Source organism: Paramisgurnus dabryanus, chromosome 3 (assembly GCF_030506205.2).
Source record: "Paramisgurnus dabryanus chromosome 3, PD_genome_1.1, whole genome shotgun sequence".
Lineage (NCBI taxonomy): Eukaryota > Metazoa > Chordata > Actinopteri > Cypriniformes > Cobitidae > Paramisgurnus > Paramisgurnus dabryanus.
This window is the reverse complement of record NC_133339.1, coordinates 2,317,950-2,338,817: the sequence shown is the minus strand read 5'-3', so window position 1 is coordinate 2,338,817 and position 20,868 is coordinate 2,317,950. Positions and strand designations below refer to the sequence as shown.

The window sequence follows — 20,868 nt, the reverse complement described above, 5'->3', positions numbered from 1 at the left end:
ACTTGCACGAGTAAAATCGCTCTGCGCCAATAAAGATCAATAAAGATTACTGTCTGTTTGGCGCCATCTTGTGACAAACACTCGACAACCACGACAAGACACAGACAGCTAACTGAGACTGAACTTGACGAAATAGAGCATGACAGCTACGAAACCAACACACAAAAAAATACAGAATGGGCATTAAAACTTCTCAAAGACAAAAAATGGAGACAGACAAGTATGAAGCAGAGGATCTTAATAAGGTATTACGATCATTTTATGCATCTGTGCAAAGTTTCGTGGAAGGATAAAAATGATAATTTAAAACAAATATGCCAATAAAATGTTTCAAATTCATATTCATGTCCAGTTTTTTTTCTTATGTGGCAAGTAGCCGTGTAATAAGCGGGATAATGTAGAGGCAGCCGGTAGTTATTGGGAAATAAGCCCCTTCAGTGTGATACAAGACCCTCCGCTTCGCGTCGGGCCCTGATCACACTGTCGGGGCTTATTTCCCAATAACTACCGGCTGCCTCTACATTATCCCTTACTTGTAATAATAATTAAGTAAAAGCCTATTTTTATTTTTAAACAATGCTTGTATTATATGCAAAAATAAGCTTTTTATATCAATGACTATGCAAATTAGAGTTAATCCATGGTCTTAAATGTGTATTAATTAAAAACATTTACCCCATTAAATTACACATGGTAATGTTATCAATAGTTGGCAGATAATATCTATTGAAAGAGTGGATTTTTTTCTCCTTCAATGCATGTGTTAGCCACGGATTGAACATCGTAAACAGTTTATTTAATTTTAATTAACAGTTAAGTAACTTTTGTCCCTGAGTTGGATGTTGATTAACACTAAACCAGTCTAAAAATCAGTCCAGTTTCCCCAGCTGTAAATCCATTGGCTGTTAAGGTCTTGTTTTTCTTATAATAAACTGACATGTTGATAACACATTCAGTTTATGTGTTTATGAGTACACTTGCAAAATGCTCTCAGTTACATGAAGATCCATACTGAATGCATCTGTGAGCAGGGGCGTAGGAATGAGTTTAACATTGGGGGGGACACATATCGGAAACCTGACAGATCCGTTAATGATTTGCACAGAAATTTGTCATACACTGAAAAACATTCACCAACATACTTTATTCTACTAAAATGATATAATTAACGTGTTCACTTCTAATCATGTTAAAACTTTCCTTTCATGATCAACAATCTAAAATCACCTCACCCTTCATATAACACCTACCTGGAGCTCAGTGCTAGCTCTCCCTGCATTACCCTCACCAGTGTCACCACTGTTAGTTTCCAGCTGAACTTCATCTTATCTCTAATATGAAAGTAGTGGAAATGGACAAGGTATAGAAAAATACTGATGGGAATGTCATGAACAAGCAAAAAACACACAGACAGACTAACTCATCATGTTCTTTTACAATCATCATCCTAAATACTGTTTTTAGTGTCAAATCGCTTTTCTCCATTACATTACTGGAAAGTCTGCCATATTTTCGCCAGGCTTCGTTGGCTAGTAAGGTTAATAGTAACAACGTTTACCTAGCAAGAGTGTAGCGTTACTAGTTAGATGTTGAATCACAACATCAGCTTAATATCAACAAGTCTAAGGCATGGGTTAAAGTGAAAAAAAAAATCACAATGTGTTTAACATGATAAATTATCTATATGGTATTTTGAGCTAGAACTTCACATATGTTCTCTGAGGACACAAAAGATTTGACATTTGACATCTTAAAAAAGTCTTTTGAACTGACACTTTATGTAAATAGGTGAGACCAATAGCATTTTAAGGAGAGATGTTTTAAACTGCTTTAAAATTGTCAGTTTGCATATTTTAAATGCCATTTTTAATCTCTGAAATGTACTTCAGTATTTACTTCAGTAAATACACTTTCAGTGCATGTTTATATTTTATTTTCTTCTGATTGATAGCAAGCTACCACTTTTTTGCTATTAATGCAATATTGAAGTCTCATGTGGCATATATAGGGTTGCCAACTGTCACTATAAAATACAGGACCAAAGGTGGGCTACAGCAGCAGTGCAAGTATGGTTTTGTGTGAATATACATTGTATTGTTTTAAGCCATTTGTCAAAATGATAGTTAATCTCCTAATTTATAACTTTTATGCCTACAACATATGGTAGGTTTATTAATAGTTTGTTAATTTACAGCTTTACTTTTAACACAGTCCTTTAATTGAACCATTCCCTTTACTATATGTCTAAAACAAACTTGTGACTCCTGCACTAAGGGTTAAAAAAACGTTATCCCCTTCATGTTAATTTATGTGACAAACTAAAAAAAATCTTACATAGATTTAGCTATTTAAAACACGCGTACAGGCTGTGACTCACGCACGAGAATGTCCAAGCAAAGTTGGAAATACTTTTGGGGCATTTCATATTGAGGCGAAACATCTACAGTAAATTACCCACTTTATAAAAAGAAAATATGAAATCGTATATCACCCCTGTAATGTACACTCGACGGGACGGGGTCTGTGATTGGATGACAGGTGTCGGTTATCATTATCATTTGCCGTGATCAGCAGCACTGCTGCTTATGCTGCAGGTTCGACTTCGGGCAGCGGTGCTGGAACCGACAGGCGAATGACATCAAAGTACCGTAAAAGCATTTCGATAGCAGTCTCCTCGTATGTTTTCTTGAATCGCTCTCACAGGATTTTGATGTCATCTGCCTCTAGGTTCTTGTGACGCAACATGAATTTTAACAAACATGTACCAGTCACTGATTAGATCAGCGTATCAGTTAAAAAACGGGACGCGAGTGGTCATGTAACGGGACAAATCCCTAGGCATACAGTGCAAAGACACCAATTTTACCAGCTTAACACACTACAGTCTGAAAACCCGGAGCGAAGTGATTACAGAATGCTTACAGTGAAGAGAAGAACATGCTTTCGCTCCACTCCAGGCTTTGATCAAATCCCGCTTAGCAAGGGGAATACATGTCGTCTTTATGAAAAGTGAATTTAAGAATTTTGCAATTGACGGAGAACTTTAATCCATATCTTACGTTAGACATAAAATATAATTATCCTCCTCCTGGACAAAATTTATACCAACTCACATTTCCTTTCTTTCTTTTCTTCCCCAGTAGAAAGAAATCATTTAAACTGAGCTGCTGCTGTCTCTTCATATTAACCTCAGACGACCTGTCCCCAGCTTCAGACCCCACTAGCCGTTGAGGGGGTGGGGCGGGCCGTGAAAAGACGCTGTGTTGCGCTTTCAAAATAAAAGCACGCGAGTTAAAGATTTCAAAATCAAAAAAATTTCAAATAATTTTTGGGGGGGACAAATGAAACTGTCTCCAATATTGGAGGGGACACGTCCCCCCCGTCCCCCCCGGTTCCTACGCCCTTGTCTGTGAGTGTGGTGGTGCTTATGGGGTGTCGCGCTGGGACAAATGAGCAAAAGGGTGAGAGGGAAAAATCACAGTATACTCACTACAAAAATCTAGACTACACCACTGGATGCGTTCACAACTGCTTTTTATTGCCTTACTGTATTCTGACTGTAAATTACTTCCTCACGTTGATTCTCATGTTTGAATTTCCAAGATCACTGCCGTAAGAAGAAAGTTATACGCTAAAGCAAACTTTCTCTAGTGTTTGGCATCAAAATCCGCTATTTCATTCAATCATATTGGCTTCCAAAACTTCTCCGTTTCCATCAATCCGTGCAGTATTTTTCAAAGTAATCATACAGAACGAAGGATTAGAATCTCTAGATTACATTATTGGCATGATTTTGACAAACATATTAATAAATACATGCATGCAACATGCATGCATTTATTGATTTATAAATGATAAATAACATAATCATCAATTAATGTATTAATAATATCTGACATTTTAAATTGCTTCCCAGCATTATTAGTCAATTAAGAAATATTAAAGAAACAATTACATGTCTGTTTAATACAATATTTGTAAATATAGCTTTTATTTGAGAGGATTTTGATTTCATATGAAAAGATATGCGTGGATTGATTTCATTAATTAGTGGTTAATCAGAAATAATAACATTTTTATATACCTTTTAAATGAAGTCATCTTCATAATCCTGCTATGCATATGAAGTAACCGTTTTATAAATGCAATAAGCCCACGAAGCAGTGGTGTTACAGTGCACTTTATAACAGGGTTTTTCCGCTTCGCGTTGTGCCTAACAATGCCCCTTATGACATGACAGTGTTTCCATTAACCAATGCAGAGGTGTATACTACTTAAGTATTTTTATTTTCTACATTAAAGTAAATTTTCATGTATTTGTATTTTATTCGTGTTTTTCTTTGGAAAACATATTTTCCAAAGCATACTATCATAATTTTTACTCCACTACATTTCATAATTTCAAGTTTTTGGTTTATATATAAGTTGTGATTGTTGGTAATTATGCAAATAGACCTAGAAATGAGGAAGTTTTAAAGTGTTTGGTCAAGCGGAAGAGGTCACAGTTTTTCATAGTTTTATTGTTTTAATTGGGTACAAAAATGAACCGTAATTTTCAAATTTAAAAATTCCATAACTTTCTTCATAGTTATCCGATTTTAATAATTTAAAAAACATTTTAAAGGTATTTTTATTATCTATCATAGGGTTATGATTATATATATATGAATTTTCTAGTATTTATTTTTTGTCACATACCTACTTATTATGGGATAAAACTGTGCACTGCTTTAACATCAAGAGATTTCATGCTTGCAGCATCCGAAAGTTTAGGCAGTTGACTTATTGACTTCTGCATCAGACAATGATTGTTCATAAATGCACCTAAGTTTATATTTGTAATAATAATAATAACAATAATTATGTATTTGATGGATGGGATGTAAGGGACCTTGATTATGCATAGGAGAGTGCTGCCCCAAAAAGTATTAAAAAACAATGCTCCAACATGAAGTCCTGAAACATGATCTGCATTATGTGTGTTTGATTTCATGTGGCGCAGTGAAGGGAGATCAGCAAAAGACATCAAAGTACTGTAAGAGAGATTCAAAGCATACAGAGCAACATCAACCTATAGAGATATAGAGATGATTGAGACACCAAGCTATTGTCATACCACACAGTACTACTCAAGCTATTACACTGACAACAATGAACATTAGCTGCTAAAAACACAGATGTTTATTGAATCAAAAATGACAATTCTTATTTTCTGGAATATTGAAGTGCTTGTTTTAAATAATTGATCTGTCCTGGTCATTATTTGTTTAAAATTCATCTGCCCTCATAATCCTTCATCAAAACATTATTTTTCTCTCACTGTCAAAAAACCTCTTCTGTTGCTGGTGTAAACACCACACAGAGAGCCGAGAAACACAATCCAGCTCTGCTAAGTGTTTTTGCGGTACGTTTGGTTGGAGGATGAGACAGAATGCTCACGATTCAGCACTGGTGATATTAAAAGAATCTTTGTGTTATTTGTTGCTATGCGCTTTTTCTGGGAATGAGCTTTTTGTGCAGAAGGTTTGTGACATAGGAGGTGAAGCGGGGGGGCTGACAGATGCTTTACAGAAAAATACAGCACCTACATGTTATTATGGCGGGACACATTAGACTGTGGCGGCCATTCAGCCTCCATTTTGTTAGTAACGCCCAACTTCAAAGGTCCAACCAGGACCTGTTTATTTCAGTTCAGAATAGCCTGATTTCCATTAAAGATTTGCACAAAAATTTGCGTCAATAAAAAAATTTATGACATGACAGTGTTTCCTTTAACCAATGTGCTGCAACTATAACGTAATTTTGTTCTCTCGCTGAAAGTCATTCCACAATCCATGCCGATGGGTGTGGTCGACTTCATATGTTAGTGTGCAGACCAACATGCGGATGACTTCAAAATACCACAAGAGTTATTTGAAAGCATACAGAGCAGTTGACTGTAATTCGCTTGATGGTTCTTGCAAAGCTGCCTGAAGTCGAACACACTTCTTTTGTCTTGTACTCCAACCAAACATACTGCACCATATTTAAAGGTGCTCTAAGCGAATTCACGCGTTTTAGACCATAAAACATTTTTTGTTACATATAGCAAACATCTCCTCACTATCTGCTTGCTGCCTGTCCGCTGAACTGTAAAAAAAAACGCGATCTCTGTAGACAGCCCAGGCTCCACAAACTGCAATATAAACACAGTGGCCAAACCTAGCACCACGAAACAAAACAAAGTGTTCCAGCCAATAAACGACAAGAAGGATTTGGGGGTGGGGGTTGGGCGCGTTCATGAAAGCACGGAAGGGAGGGGGAGGAGTTAGCTATGCTCCGTTTGTTTGAAAACAGTTCAAACATCAACCAAAAGTGACGTCTCGCAGATTCATTTTTAAAAGATGATTGTTTGCAGTTTTTGCAATATGCAGTTTTGCAATATGGTCCTTTTTCCATTGCCTGAAAAACCACCTCACCCGAAAAACCACCTCACCCGAAATAACATTTTGCGATATATGGGAGTGTTTTCATTAGATGCTCTTTCAACTCTCTATTTCAGATTGCGTAATTTCTGTTAAGTAATTTAATTGCATCTTAGCCAAAAACTGATTTTGAGGCTACATTAGATCTATTATGCTGTGTGATAAAAGTTTTTGTATTATTTTAGGGTAACTTTACATATTTGATTAAAATCCATGTAAACAGAAGGTCACGATTTACTTTACTTTCATATTTACTTTATACTGTGATGTGATTCCGAGTCAAACGGAACATATCACATGAGGAATATAATGGGCGTGTCTTGTGTTTTCCAGTGTGAATTGATTGAATATAGAAAAGTAAATGTTTCTTTCAATAATGGAACTCGCAGCAGACTGACAAATGGAGAATTATCCTCAGAAAATGATCATCACACGAAAGTTGGTTTTAGATTTTGATTAAAGTTTATGAAAAAATAATGACCCACACTAATAAACTGCTTATAATTAACACTGCAATATTCCATTAAAAAACTAAGAATTGTCAGTTTGAATTTCATGTGGAATTTAAATATTCAAAGTATTTCAATTATTTTTGTACAGCTTAATACAAATGACAAAACAAACTAAATCAATCAAACACATATTTTAAAATGAATTAAATTGATTTACCTTCTGTTCGTTGAGAGTGGATGTTTGAAATCAGCACTGGAAAAAAACAAAGAGAAAATCTTATAGTTTAAACAAAGCTGATAAACTATCTGAAAGTAAAATACTTTGTGTGTGTGTGTGTGTGTGCGTGTGTGTGTGTGTGTGTGTGTGTGTGTGTGTGTATGAGTGCGTGCGTGTGTGCAATGAGTGTTGGGCAGCAACCAAAACAAACTAAACACAACAGAGATAAGTAAATTGTGTGAAAAGTGCTTTTTTAAACGTGAAACATGAACACATGTTATAATGCGCACTGTAAACACAATCATAGGTTCAAAAACACATAAAGAACGAGACCATTAAACCTTTCTATGATAAATGTCAATGATTTGACTCACACTTATAACTTTTTTTTTACATATATTTTTATTATTCAAAAACAGATGTTAATATTTGTACAGAGATTATATTTAACATTTACAATCCCTTCCCAACCCACCCCGAACAAACTGACACTTATAACTTTTCCTGCCACTTTGAAGAGACTATTCAACCTATTCCTGTTGTAAGATTACCAAACTAAACTACGATACAAAAGGAAAACACTGACTTCATAAACGACCTACAAGTCATCATCTTGGTGCATACATTAAATGTTTTCATCTTCCCTAAGAAAAACATTCTTTGCTGAAATTTCTTGCACACAACTGATACATTTGCTTTAACAAAATTCAACTCAAAATCTAGGTGATGATGTCACAAATATATAAAATAGCGTGTAATGTAATTCAGCCACACAGATACACAAAATCTTAGCAGAAACATTGACATCTTATTTATTCAGGACACACAGATTTTTGCATGAACTAAAATCAAGAAAATAAACAATTTAGCAAGTTTGCAATTAAAACCAATTGTTTTCCTTCTTAACCTCTCACTGTTCTTGTCATCCAAGCATAGAATAATGTTAAATAAAAACACTAGTGGGCCAAATCATCAGAACCGAATCAAACCGGATAACCATGGTAAAAATGAGGTATGTATTAAACTGTGGATTTAGGGGTTGTGCACACCAAAACTTTTAAACGTGCTGAAATGCCTGGAGGACGCTGAATGCCAGCTGTTTTTCAGCTGAGTGCCAGCTTTCTTCAGCTGTGCGCTTTAGTAGCTGTGATACTTCAGCTGTGAGTCGGTTGGTCGCTGTGGTAATGTCCGGCCCCTCCTCCACTGTGATTGGATGGTCGTGTGAGAACTGACATTGACAAGTGGAGCTTTTCACCCAGGGACGTCACTAGCCCCCCTTAAAAATCCTGCCAGCCCCCCTAAAAAATTATTTGATTCATTAATTTGTGATCGCTTCAGTCCCCTATAAAAACTCTTTAGAAAAGGCGGCATGCTGCGTCAAGTTTCGGCTCCTCCCCTGATCTGAGTCAGCATGGATTTAGCGCGTTTTTAAATCTGCAGGGGGGCCGAGCAGAGCGAACATCAGTAGTACAAGGTGTGTGCAGGGCGGACTGACCATCTTGGCCTGGCGGCTGTTCTGACCCGCCGTGCAGTCAGCTCAGGTTGACATGTGAAATAATATGATATGAATGAATGACGGACCTCCTAAAATCTACGAGTCAGTCAATCGCGGTGCGAAAATGCCACAACATGCCTAACGGCGGAAACCCACTGCCTTTTTGGCTTTATCTAACAAATATGCAGCGCAAAGGAGAAGCAGAGAGAGATACAGCAAAATCACAGAAATATTCCCCAAGAAGGGAGCAGGTCAGTCAAGTTACCAGTAAAAGCACACATCTATATTGCTGAATAACGTTACATGTTTTAAAGTCAGGTGCTGGCGTGATGTATTGCTTTATGTACAGTTGTTGCTCTCAACGCATCAGGCAGATCATTTCATGCAGCGAAACACCGGGTGATTGTGAAGTTTATCCTTTTATAAAACTTGTTTTTGTGGAAAAACTGGATCAAAAATGCAAATCAAGCTTTTTATGGCCATTTCACCTTATATTTGCAGTTCTTTTAAATAACTTTTTTTTAATCTAATAATATAAGTAAAGTATAGATTATTAAATATGTTTGTTTCATTTAAAATATTAATATTTCAACATTTGAACTCCTTCCTTTTAAAAAGTGTATGCCACCTGTGTATTTGTCTGTGGTATGGTTGTATACATTGTGTATTCCTAGTAAGTTTTTAAGGGTTCACCTACTACAGTATAGACATAGGGGCTGTTTCCCAGACAGGGCTTAAGTCTAGTTCAAGACTAAAATGCCTGTTTGAGTTTAAGTTCTTTCCTAAAAGTACCTTGCACTAACATATCTTAAAATACATCAGTCACATTGTTTTGTCTCAAGATGCACACCTTTACTTTTTTTGTAAGGTATGCTTGTAAAAACTACATAAACATCCTAATATAACCAAGGCTTAGTCCTGGATTAATCTAAACCCTGTCCTGAAAACGTCTCGGTTACGTATGTAACCCTCGTTCCCTGAAGGAAGGGAACGGAGACGTCACGTCGTGACCGACGAATTGGGAACCGCTTCGCGGGTGACCTATCTACTTCGAGAACTTAGTCTAGTAGCCAGCCCATAGAGCCCCATTGTGAACCCGGAAATGTTGAGTACACCAAAGTTTTATTGCATGAATGGGAAGTTTAGGTCCCCAACATACAGAAACTGCCGGATGCTAATTTGCATATGTTGAGCAATTTGCATAATTAGCATAATTAGCAATATTAGCTTAATTGTCCATTTTGGTCACATATTTTGCACTGTATGGCCAATTTCTACAATATGTAAGTGGTTTTAGAGGTTTTAGAGGATTCTGATTTCATTTCTGCCACTTTCAGACTTCAAAATGGTAATTCTATAACAGATTTGGATTAATTTAGACACTTTTTTATTAATTCCGAACAAAATTTTAGGTTATTTTTATGGTAAACACTATATTCTCACATTTCAGAATCACAAGAACTCATGCTCTTTGATGTGAATGTTGATAACCTCAATATGTTTACATTTCTTAAGGTCTGGTCATGTTTTTATGCAAATAAGCTGTTGCAGTGAGCTGTTGTATATACAATAAGTATGTTGTAAAGCAAAGGAGCATAGTCTATTTTTAAAGTCGAAATTATCCTTGCAGATTTTTTTATATTCTTATATCATATTTATGTTTTCACATTAAGATAAAAGGTTATAATGAGTTATAATGACAGTTTTGTTCAGTACATTGTGAATTTCTATTCAGATCCATTTTGTGAGTGAATCTGGTGTTCAAAAATTAGTTACCATTATTAAAAAAATTTGTATTATTCTTTTTTTAAATTCAGACTTCTTGTGATTTGATCAGGAATGGATTAAAAACATTTGATATTCAGTGTTCTTGCTGCTTTCTCAAGTTGTCGTGTAGTATTAATTTAACCATTCGGATCTAGGTTTAAAGGACAAGTTCGGTATTTTACACTTAAAGCCCTGTTTTCAGATTGTTTATGATGAAATAGAACGGTTTTGGCTGAAATTTCGACATATGCGGCTGCCCTGAGAATTTTTGGGTGTTTGTGTTTCACCTCACACCTCTACAATGGGTTTAATGGTGCACTGGAACAATCCTTTCTAAAATGCATTAAACTTTCGTTTACAAAGACGTGAAACTCAGTGAGTGGTCAGGGGTGTTCACTGACATGCTCACACAAAAATCGCTGCAAAAGATGCTATTTCACTATTTCATCATAAACAATCTGTAAACGGGGCTTTAAGTGTAAAATACCGAACTTGTCCTTTAAGTACTTTCAAAACAAAGAGAAACGTTTTGATCAAGTCGAAATGTCAGGAAAGAAGTGTCTGTTTGCACCATGCAGTGGCAAAAATAGCGACTTTAACATATCTTTACAATCAGAGGAACTCTGTAACCTTGGATGGAGCCCGTATTAAATTTACCGAAAGCGCAAAAGGCCCCCAGCAGTGAAAGCACTATCTCCTACAGAACATAATATGCGCCTTCATGGAAGACGTGCCCACCTACAGGTGCTACTATGAAAATCAGCTGACCAGCCTGATCCACCGGTTGTGGATATCACCTTGTTTGGATGGGACAAGAAGATGGGTCTAAAGGAAGGAGAGGAACTGCTTATGCCCACACAGGATTCAAGTCCAGTTGCTCCTCCTGCTTTGTTAGATGTTGTCAGCTGTGGTTTCAAAGCTGTGTTGAAACCTTGTACATCAGCAAAGTCCAGCTGTGTAGCTGCAGGTCTGGGCTGTACCAGTTATTGTTCCTGCAAAGGCAATGATGGTATATACTGCATACTTACACAACACCAAGAACACAAAGAAAGAGATGAAGGGTCTGGAGAAGATGATGACAGAACAGAAGAGAATAGTGAAGATGATGAGGCTGCCTTTTTATTAATTGTGAGGCATAGCAGTTTGCCTGAAGGTGTTAGCCAGTGTGTGCTTTGTGTGGTGCGGAGGTAAGGCCCTCTTGGTTAGCCTTCCATCTGGCGGGCTGACCCGGGTTGCCCAGACTCAGTTTTAACTCTTCCGTTTGGCGGAGTTTTAACTGGGTCCTCATTTGATTTTGCGACTTGCGGACCAACCTGGAAAGCACATCTGCCATTCTGGAATGGCCCTAGTGACTTGCGGGGCCTGTCTTGTATGGCATATTTACATGTTTGCCTTGGTGCAGAGGTGAAGCCCTCTTGGTTAGCCTTGCGTTTGGCGAGCTGACCCGGGTTGCCCAGACTCAGTTTTAACTCTTGCGTCTGGCGAAGTTTCAGTTTACCCGATTACTATGTATCATACAGTTCCAGGATCCAAGTTATGTCAAATACCCGCATTGCTTTTTCATCCAGAAATGCATAACATTCAGCCTAACAAAGATTCATTGTTTTTCCAAAAAGCTATTTTGAATCTTCAAAAGTGTCAGGAGGGGATTCAGCCTCACTATACCCTGTAAACAATGAATCAACATTTATAAGTGCACTCATGATTCTGAAATGTTAGATTATTGTATTTACCTAGCCTAGAAATCTAGACGCACCCTAGCGGCTGCAAAATATATTTGCTGCCAGGGTTTAGTCTAGGCACTCACAATACACTTAACAGCTCCAAAAACCAAAATTTGGTCAGGCCAATCACATCGTGTGTAGCGTCTGTGGGGCGGGCTTAACATGATGACGACAGAGCTGCAACGGTTCCTACTTGAAAACAAAGAATGGCTGCTGCTGCTGGCGAACAGCTTTCTTTTGAAGCGGCTTTGGCCGCGACTCTGGAGGACTTAGACTTATGTTTTTCTTTGAGAGAAGAGCAAATAACCCTACTGAAGTCCTTTTTAAGCAAGAAAGATGTGTTTGGAGTTTTGCCGACTGGTTACGGTAACTACGTCACCTTCTTCGTTGCTCTGATTGGTCATAGCGCTATCCTATTGCGTGCAGAGGCATTTTGAGGGACAACCTTATATCCCGCCCCTTGCATTGAGCCGTTTGTGTGAAGAGTTGCCAGACCCTACATCTTGATGTAGGTCTGGCTAACCAGGCTAGTATTTACCATAAAATAACCTAAAATCATGACTGAAAGTAATAAAAATATGAATAAATAAATCAAAATTTGTAATAAAATTAGCTCTTTAAAATCTGAAAATGCCAGAAATGAAATCAGCATCATCTAAAACCTCAAAAACCACTCACATATTGTAGAAATTGGCCATTTAGTGCAAAATATGTGGTCAAAATGGACGATTAAGCTAATATTGCTAATTATGCAAATTATGCAAATTGCTCAACATATGCAAATTAGCATCCGGCAGTTTCTGTATGCTGGGGACCCATACTTCACATTTCTGCAATAAAACTTTGGTGTACTCAACATTTCCGGGTTCACCTAGTTGGCTACTAGACTAACTATAAGAAACGCCAATGAACTTGGCATGCAGGTATTTGCATAATGCCGGCGCCGCCCCGCCAGGTGCGTATATAAGGCGCAGGTGCACAATACCAAATTAGCTATATTATTGCTGAGAAGCCGAGCAACAGTGCCCGGCCTGAAAACAGCAATGGAACAGCAAACTGTGGCGACGGGACGTGACGTCTCCGTTCCCTTCCTTCAGGGAACGAGGGTTACATACGTAACCGAGACGTTCCCTTTCAGTCGGTCACTACGACGTCACGTCGTGACCGACGAATTGGGAATCCCTACCAAAACGCCACTGCAGCTGAACCCTTCCAGTGTCTGTAAAAGCCCTCCGCCCTCCACGTAAGGGGCGGAACCTAAGGCGAAATGCAGAAGGCCGGTCACTACCTGTTCCTTAACCCACGATAGTGAAGCAGCGAACTGGGGAAGCGTCTAAACTGAGCGGAGCTAGAACACTGCGGAAGCCATCCCCTAAGAAGGTTGAATGGATGACATAAAATATGAAACAACCGATAGGTTGCTCATAAAAAGTCTCTGAACAAAACAAAGTATGCAGAGAGATGCAGAGCAGGCTCTGCTAAGGAAAACGTGGAGGATTAGTACCCCACGGAGTATACACACAAATGAACCCCACGTAGGGGACAAATGTGGACGCCTAGCCTACACAGGTTTACAGAGAATACATCAGTGATAGGTTGACAGCGGATGCTCCGCAACACCAGCTATCAGGGCGGTGGAGGAGAGGCAAAAACAGTTTTTTAGACGTTTTTGCCCCGATGGCCTTCCATATTGGTGCAGATGTGCAGCACCAAAATAGAGGCTCCAAGCCGACACACGAGCCGACCCCCGGCATTCTTAACTAGTTAGTAGAAAGAACCCGAGTGGAAACCGGTTCGACACGAACACTATAGAATCTTGTGAACGTATTAGGTGTCGCCCAGCCTGCAGCTCTACAAATATCTGTTAGCGAGGAACCGCGAGCCAGTGCCCAAGATGATGCCACACTGCGTGTAGAGTGAGCACGTAAATTAAACGGACAAGGCACATTCTGCTTTTGATATGCAAGGGCTATAGTATCCACAATCCAATGGGACATCCTCTGCTTGGTGACAGCTTTTCCTTTCTGCTGACCACCGTAACAAACAAAGAGCTGATCTGAGGTCCTAAAACTTTGCGTCCTGTCTATATACACACGTAGTGCACGAACAGGGCATAACAAAGCCATGGCTGGGTCTGCCTCCTCCAAAGGCAGCGCTTGGAGGTTCACCACTTGATCTCTGAAAGGAGTGGTGGGAACTTTGGGCACAAAGCCGGGCCGGGGTCTCAGTGTTACGCTGGATGCAGCCGGCCCGAACTGAAGGCACGATTCATCGACCGAAAATGCATAAATATCCCCTATCCTCTTAACAGAAGCCAAAGCAAGGAGAGTTAATGTTTTCATAGTAAGAAATTTAACACTCACACTATGCAGAGGCTCAAATGGGGCTTACTGGAGTGATTTCAGCACCAAGGACAGGTCCCAAGGAGGAATAGAGGGAGGACGCGAAGGATTCAGTCTTCGAGCGCCTCTGAGAAATCTAATGACCAGGTCGTGCTGACCCACGGTTCTACCGTTTACGGGTGAATGGTGAGCTGATATCGCAGCGATATCGACCTTAATAGTGGATGGTGACAGCCTATTCTCCAAACGACGCTGGAGATATAAAAGCACAACACTAATCGGGCATTCTCGGGGGTTTTCACTTTGGGAAGAACACCAGTCGACAAACAGGTTCCATTTAAGCGCGTAAGCCTGTCTCGTAGACGGCGCTCGCGCAGCAGCAATAGTGTTAGATACCTCTTGCGGTAAATCACTCAAATCCTCCGTGCCCCGTCCAGAGACCACACATGGAGGTTCCACAGGTCGGGGCGCGGGTGCCATAATGTGCCCTCTTGTTGAGAAAGAAGGTCCTTCCTCAGGGGAATCTTCCAAGGAGGGGCTGTCGCGAGGAGAGAGAGTTCTGGAAACCAACTCCTGGTTGTCCAATACGGTGCCACCAACAGCACGCTCTCCTCGTCCTCCCGGATTTTGCATAGGGTTTGCGCAATGAGGCTCACCGGAGGGAACGCGTATTTGCGCATGTTTCGCGGCCAGCTGTGTGCCAATGCATCCACGCCGAGCGAGTCTTCGGCTAGTGAATAGAACAGGCGACAATGGGTCGTCTCTGGGGAAGCAAACAGATCTATCTGCGCTTTGCCGAAACGTCTCCAAATCTGCTGAACCGCAATGGGGTGGAGCCGCCATTCGCCGGGACGCGCAGCCCGAGAGAGCGCATCCGCCTCTACATTGAGCGTGCCTGGAATGTAAATGGCACGAAGAGACCTCAAATTCTTCTGACTCCAAGTGAGGAGGTGACGGGCGAGATGCGACAGGTGACGCGAGCGTAAACCGCCTTGACGATTGATGTACGCCACGGTCGCAGTGTTGTCTGTTCGAACTAATACATCTTTGCCCCGTAACTCGTTGCTGAAACGGACGAGCGCAAGATATACAGCCCACATTTCTCGGCAATTTATGTGCCAATGCAGCTGGGGTGCCGTCCAGACCCCCGAAGCCGCAAGCCCATCGTACGTGGCCCCCCACCCCGTGTCCGAAGCATCTGTGCATACTATTGCATGCCTGGAGACCTGTCTCAGAGGCACACCGGCTCGGAGAAACGCACGGTCTGACCACGGAGTGAAAGTGCGACGACACGCAGGTGTAATGATAACACGGTGAATGCCGCGCAGCCACGCTCTCCTCGGGACTCGATCGTGAAGCCAATGCTGAAGCGGTCGCATATGGAGCAGTCCGAGCGGAGTTACAGCTGCAGCTGCTGCCATATGCCCCAGGAGCTTCTGAAATTGTTTCAGCGGGACCGCGCTCTTGCTCTTGAATGTATTCAGGCAAGTCAGAATCGACTGTACACGCGCTTCTGTTAGACGAGCTGTCAAATCGATCGAGTCCAGTTCCATCCCGAGAAAAGAGATTCTCTGCACGGGGCAAAGCTTGCTCTTTTCCCAGTTGACCCGAAGACCCAAACGAGCGAGGTGTTTTAGAGTTAAATCTCTGTGATCGCACAGCGTCTGACGTGTTTGAGCTATTATGAGCCAATCGTCTAAATACGCGAGAATGCGCACACCCTTCTCTCTCAGGGGTTTTAAAGCCCCCTCCACTACTTTGGTGAATACACGGGGAGACAGAGAGAGCCCGAATGGGAGGACTTTGTACTGGTATGCTCGCCCCTCGAACGCAAAGCGGAGAAACGGCCTGTGCCGGGGGAGAATCGATACGTGGAAGTACGCGTCCTTCAGGTCGATGGATGCGAACCAATCGTTTGGACGAATGCATGGAAATATGCGCTTGGGCGTCAGCATCTTGAACGGCATTCTGTGAAGTGCACGGTTCAGCGAACGCAGGTCCAGGATCGGTCGCAAGCCGCCGCTTTTCTTGGGTACAATAAAGTAAGGGCTGTAAAACCCCGACCTCATCTCGGCTGGAGGGACCGGCTCGATCGCGTCCTTCGCCAGTAGGACAGCGATCTCCGCACGGAGGACGTGCGCATCGGCAGCTCTCACCGCAGTGAAACGAACGCCGGAGAATTTGGGGGGATGCCGGGCAAATTGGATCGCGTAGCCGAGACGAATCGTGCGTAAAAGCCAACGCGACGGGCTGGGAAGCTGTTCCCACGCCCCCAGACACCGTGCGAGAGGGACTAAAGGCACGATCGGTGTACCCGCGGCGGGCGCAACGGAGGTGATCGCCGGTGTGTGCGTATTGGCCGCACCGACAGCAGTGTTGTGCATGATAACACTCACCTGAGTCCGCTGCTGGGTGGGTGAGTAAGGGAGGCTCTGCTGGAGACACCTCACGCCACTCGATGCACCCTCTGGCGAAGGGGGAGGAAGACGATGGGTTATGAGCCCGTGATTGTCTTCTCTCCCCTGAGAAGACAGAGAGCGCGGAGGGGTTATGAGCCCGTGCGTTGCTCTCGTACTCCTCTGATGAGTCGGAGAACGAGGGGGGGTTATGAGCCCGCTCGTGTCTCCGGCGCTCATCTGAAGACCTAGAGATGGAAGTGGAATTCGCTCTTTTTGTGGAATTGTGGGTGCCGACTGAAAAGTCGGCGGAACAGAAAATTGAAACAAAGGATTCCCCAACCGGCCCTCCTCCGGTGGGGGGAGTGGTGCTTTCACCATCTACCGAAGAGCGATCCCCTCCATCTCTAGGTCGCCCGTCTCAGGGCCGCTTCGATTTTCTTTTTCCACCCTTTGAAGCGGGCGGGGCGGGCTGCTGACGACCGGTTCCTCGCTTCTTAGAAGAGCCCCGGGGAGGAACGGAGGCGGCCGCCGCAGGACGCCCTCGGCGAGGAGCAGGCTGAGGTGCCGACGTGGATGGGGCAGGCGCAGGACGCTTCCGACGTGGCATGATCTGAGCGATGGCCTCAGTCTGCTTCTTGGCCGCGGAGAATTGCTGCGCAAACTCCTCGACCGTCTCGCCGAACAGGCCGGTCTGGGAAACCGGAGCATTCAGGAGCCGGGTTTTATCGGCGTCCTTCATGTCCGCCAGACACAGCCAGAGATGGCGTTCCTGGACTACCAGGGTAGACATCGCACGCCCGACGGCGCGTGCTGTGACCTTGGTCGCACGAAGCGCCAGATCCGTAGCCGCACGCAGTTCAGAGAACTCCGCCGAGTCGTGACCTCCCGCGTGCAGGTCCCTCAGAGCCTTAGCCTGGTGGACCTGCAGCAATGCCATGGCATGCAGGGCAGAGGCTGCCTCCCCACAAGCCTTGTAAGCAGCACCGGACAGCGCCGAAGACTGCTTACAGGCCCGTGAGGGGAGAGTAGGCTGGTCCCGCCAGGAGGAAGCGACACCGGCCGGACACAACTGCATCGCGACCGGCCGCTCCACTGACGGGATACCAGTGTACCCCTTGGCAACTCCACCCTCGAGAGAGGTGAGGGGTGAAGGCTGAAACGGTCGGTTCTGGGCGGAAAACGGGGTTTTCCACGACCGCGTCAGCTCTTCATGCACCTCGGGGAAGAAAGGCACCGGGGGCGAGGACTGAGAAGCCCTGGCACCCCCGAAGAACCAATCATCGAGGCGGGACGGTTCAGGTGGGGGAGGTTTAGTCCACTCCAAGCCGACCGCCTCCGCCGCCCGAGCGAGCATGGCTGCCATCTCGGGGTCGAACACAGAAGCCGCAACCTGGCCCGAAGGCGGGAGCGGATCCGGATCGACGTCCGAGGCTGACAACCCCCCTTCCGATGTTACGGTGGACATCGCGTCGGGTGGAGGCTCGACAGAGCGCGAGGACACCGTAGAACACGGGCCGCTCGTCTCCATCGGGACCTCCGCTGGCAACGGATCAGGGCGCTGGGAGCTGCTGGACGAACCAGCAGACCGACCCAGCACCGTTATACGGAGGTCATCCTTCGCAAGTCTGGTAGCTGCGCTCTTAGCAGCACCAGACTTGGAAGGCGGGCGCCGTTCCCGGAGAAACGACACCCGTCTCCGCAAATCCGCCATAGTCATGCCCTCACAGATGGAGCATGAACTATCACGCAACGCTGCCTCTGCATGCTGGAGCCCCAGACACGAAAGACAATGCTGGTCGCCATCCCGGGGGGGCGATGAACACACCGCATCCAGAAACCGAACACGGACGGAAATCCATCTTTAAAAAGACGACCCCGACCGTGACACGAATGAGTGGCTGTCTTTAAAAAAACACAAAGCTCAAACGTGCTGCTCTTTTAGGGAAATCACTCTTTTGTGCAAGCTGGTGAAACACACAGGGAGAGGCAACGCACTCACTCGAACTCAAGTCCTGAATTAAAGAGACAGAGAGAGAGAGAAAGGGTGGAGAAAAAACACTGCGAGCCTCCGCTGAGGTGTCTTCGCCCAACCAACTTTGGCAAGCTGAGATCTTTTTTCCCACAGAACAGGATCTACGAAGATCAGTTTTTTCAGAATAGCTTCTCGTGAGCAGATGTCTGCCGGCTTCGAAGCAATAAAGCTAATTTGGTATTGTGCACCTGCGCCTTATATACGCACCTGGCGGGGCGGCGCCGGCATTATGCAAATACCTGCATGCCAAGTTCATTGGCGTTTCTTATAGTTCTCGAAGTAGATAGGTCACCCGCGAAGCGGTTCCCAATTCGTCGGTCACGACGTGACGTCGTAGTGACCGACTGAAAGGGAACCACATCATACTGCATCTTGACAACTCAGTATTTAGGTAGATCACTTGTTGGTCAGTCCCCTTTTCTATATTTTAGATCTGTATAAATTTGTTCCCAGATAAACACAGTGGCTATATCAACTAATAATATGAACCTATAAGATAAAATGACAGTAAAACAGTAAAAACAGTAAAATGATGTGTTTGTTCTGGAAACGTGTGTCGTGTATTTGCACGGTGAATAATGAATCAGGAAGTCTTCATTGTAAAAAAATCTCCATTCAAATGAAAAATTTCTAGTCCCATTTATGAAACACAGGGAATACAATGGAATAGTGGATTGCAATAAGTTTAGTAGTATACAACCCTACCCTAATAGTCAAATAATATGTTTTAAATCAAACCCTTACTGGGGGCTGAGCCCCCCTAAAATGAAAATCCTAGAATCGCCCCTGTTTTCACCCAAAGTTGAATATTTTTAAACTCTCGGCGCTCAGCCGCTGAGTTTGGAAAAACCACCGAGCACCGGTTTTCAGCGTGGAAGAAAATCGCTAGCTGCTGGCTTTTTTGAAAAATGGCAAGCTTCCATTGGAAACAATTGAAAACATACACCGGCCGCAGGTGTAAAAGCTTTGGTGTGAACGCCCCCTTACTGTAGATTTTTGTTATTTACTAGCAACAATTTGTTCAAAGTAAAATGAACATTAAACATTAACAAGTCTTTATCTTTACAGAATAAAGCTAAAATAAAAGCCTCATGCAAAGCATTCTGGGAAACAAAAGCTAAAGGAAAAAAAACGGTTGAGCATTTCTGGTTTTCAGAATGCTTTGCATGAGACTGTTATTTTACTTATATTCTGTATTTTAATTTCTTTCTGTAGTGTTAATAAAGGATTAATTCAAATTTTCATTGCTCTGACAGCATTTTATTTATCTTAAGTACCACTACAAGTCTATCTCTCACCATCTCATCATACGATTGTCCATATTCACAGTGCTCAACTACACAGTGCAGTTCTGTTATGAAATGATCCACAGACTCACCCACCTGTTGCTGTCTCTGATTACATTTGAAGAGTTTGGTTCCAAAACGCAATAAAAATTGGTTACTGCCAAAATCAGTATTATATCAGGTCAGTATTTAAAAGTAAATTCTTAATTTTACCCAAAATCCAATATCCGCCATGTTATTCTGTCATCTTTTCTCCCTTTTTTCCCAAAACGCAATAAACGCCACTCCTCCTTTTCTACACCATTCCACACAATGTAAACAAACAATGGCGGCTCGTTGAGTACACATAGTCCTAGTTTTCCTCATTTACTTTGTACTTCATGATCAACAAACAAACAAAAACAAAATAATACTTTAATAGCATTGATAAACCTGTGATGGTTTTCTGTGACAGGAAAGAAACGTAAGCCATCAACATCTAATAATTTACATGAGAGGCACTCGGGAGACGGGTGCTTGTTCTCTCGACAGCATCTAGTTGCTGTCGTGCTAACACATTGACACCAGGGGATCATATGAAAAACTTTCCATAATTTTACTCAAAGTCAACGAGAATCACAGCTGATCGCTGTGAAAAATGTTAAGCGACGAGGTCAAGTATAACCGTGCAGTAATGACAGTGTTCCTAAT

General features: G+C 42.7%; 1 protein-coding gene across 1 annotated transcript in view; it reads right to left on the bottom strand.

Moving 5' to 3' along the window:
* The window catches only part of LOC135734107 (Fc receptor-like protein 2), a 91,589-nt gene extending 90,265 nt beyond the window's left edge, over window positions 1–1,324 (bottom strand). The window contains exon 1 of the mRNA XM_073813738.1: window positions 1,251–1,324. Within this exon, the coding sequence (XP_073669839.1) occupies window positions 1,251–1,324 (74 nt within the window). The remainder of the gene's footprint in view (window positions 1–1,250) is intronic.
* Window positions 1,325–20,868: the final 19,544 nt, after the last annotated feature.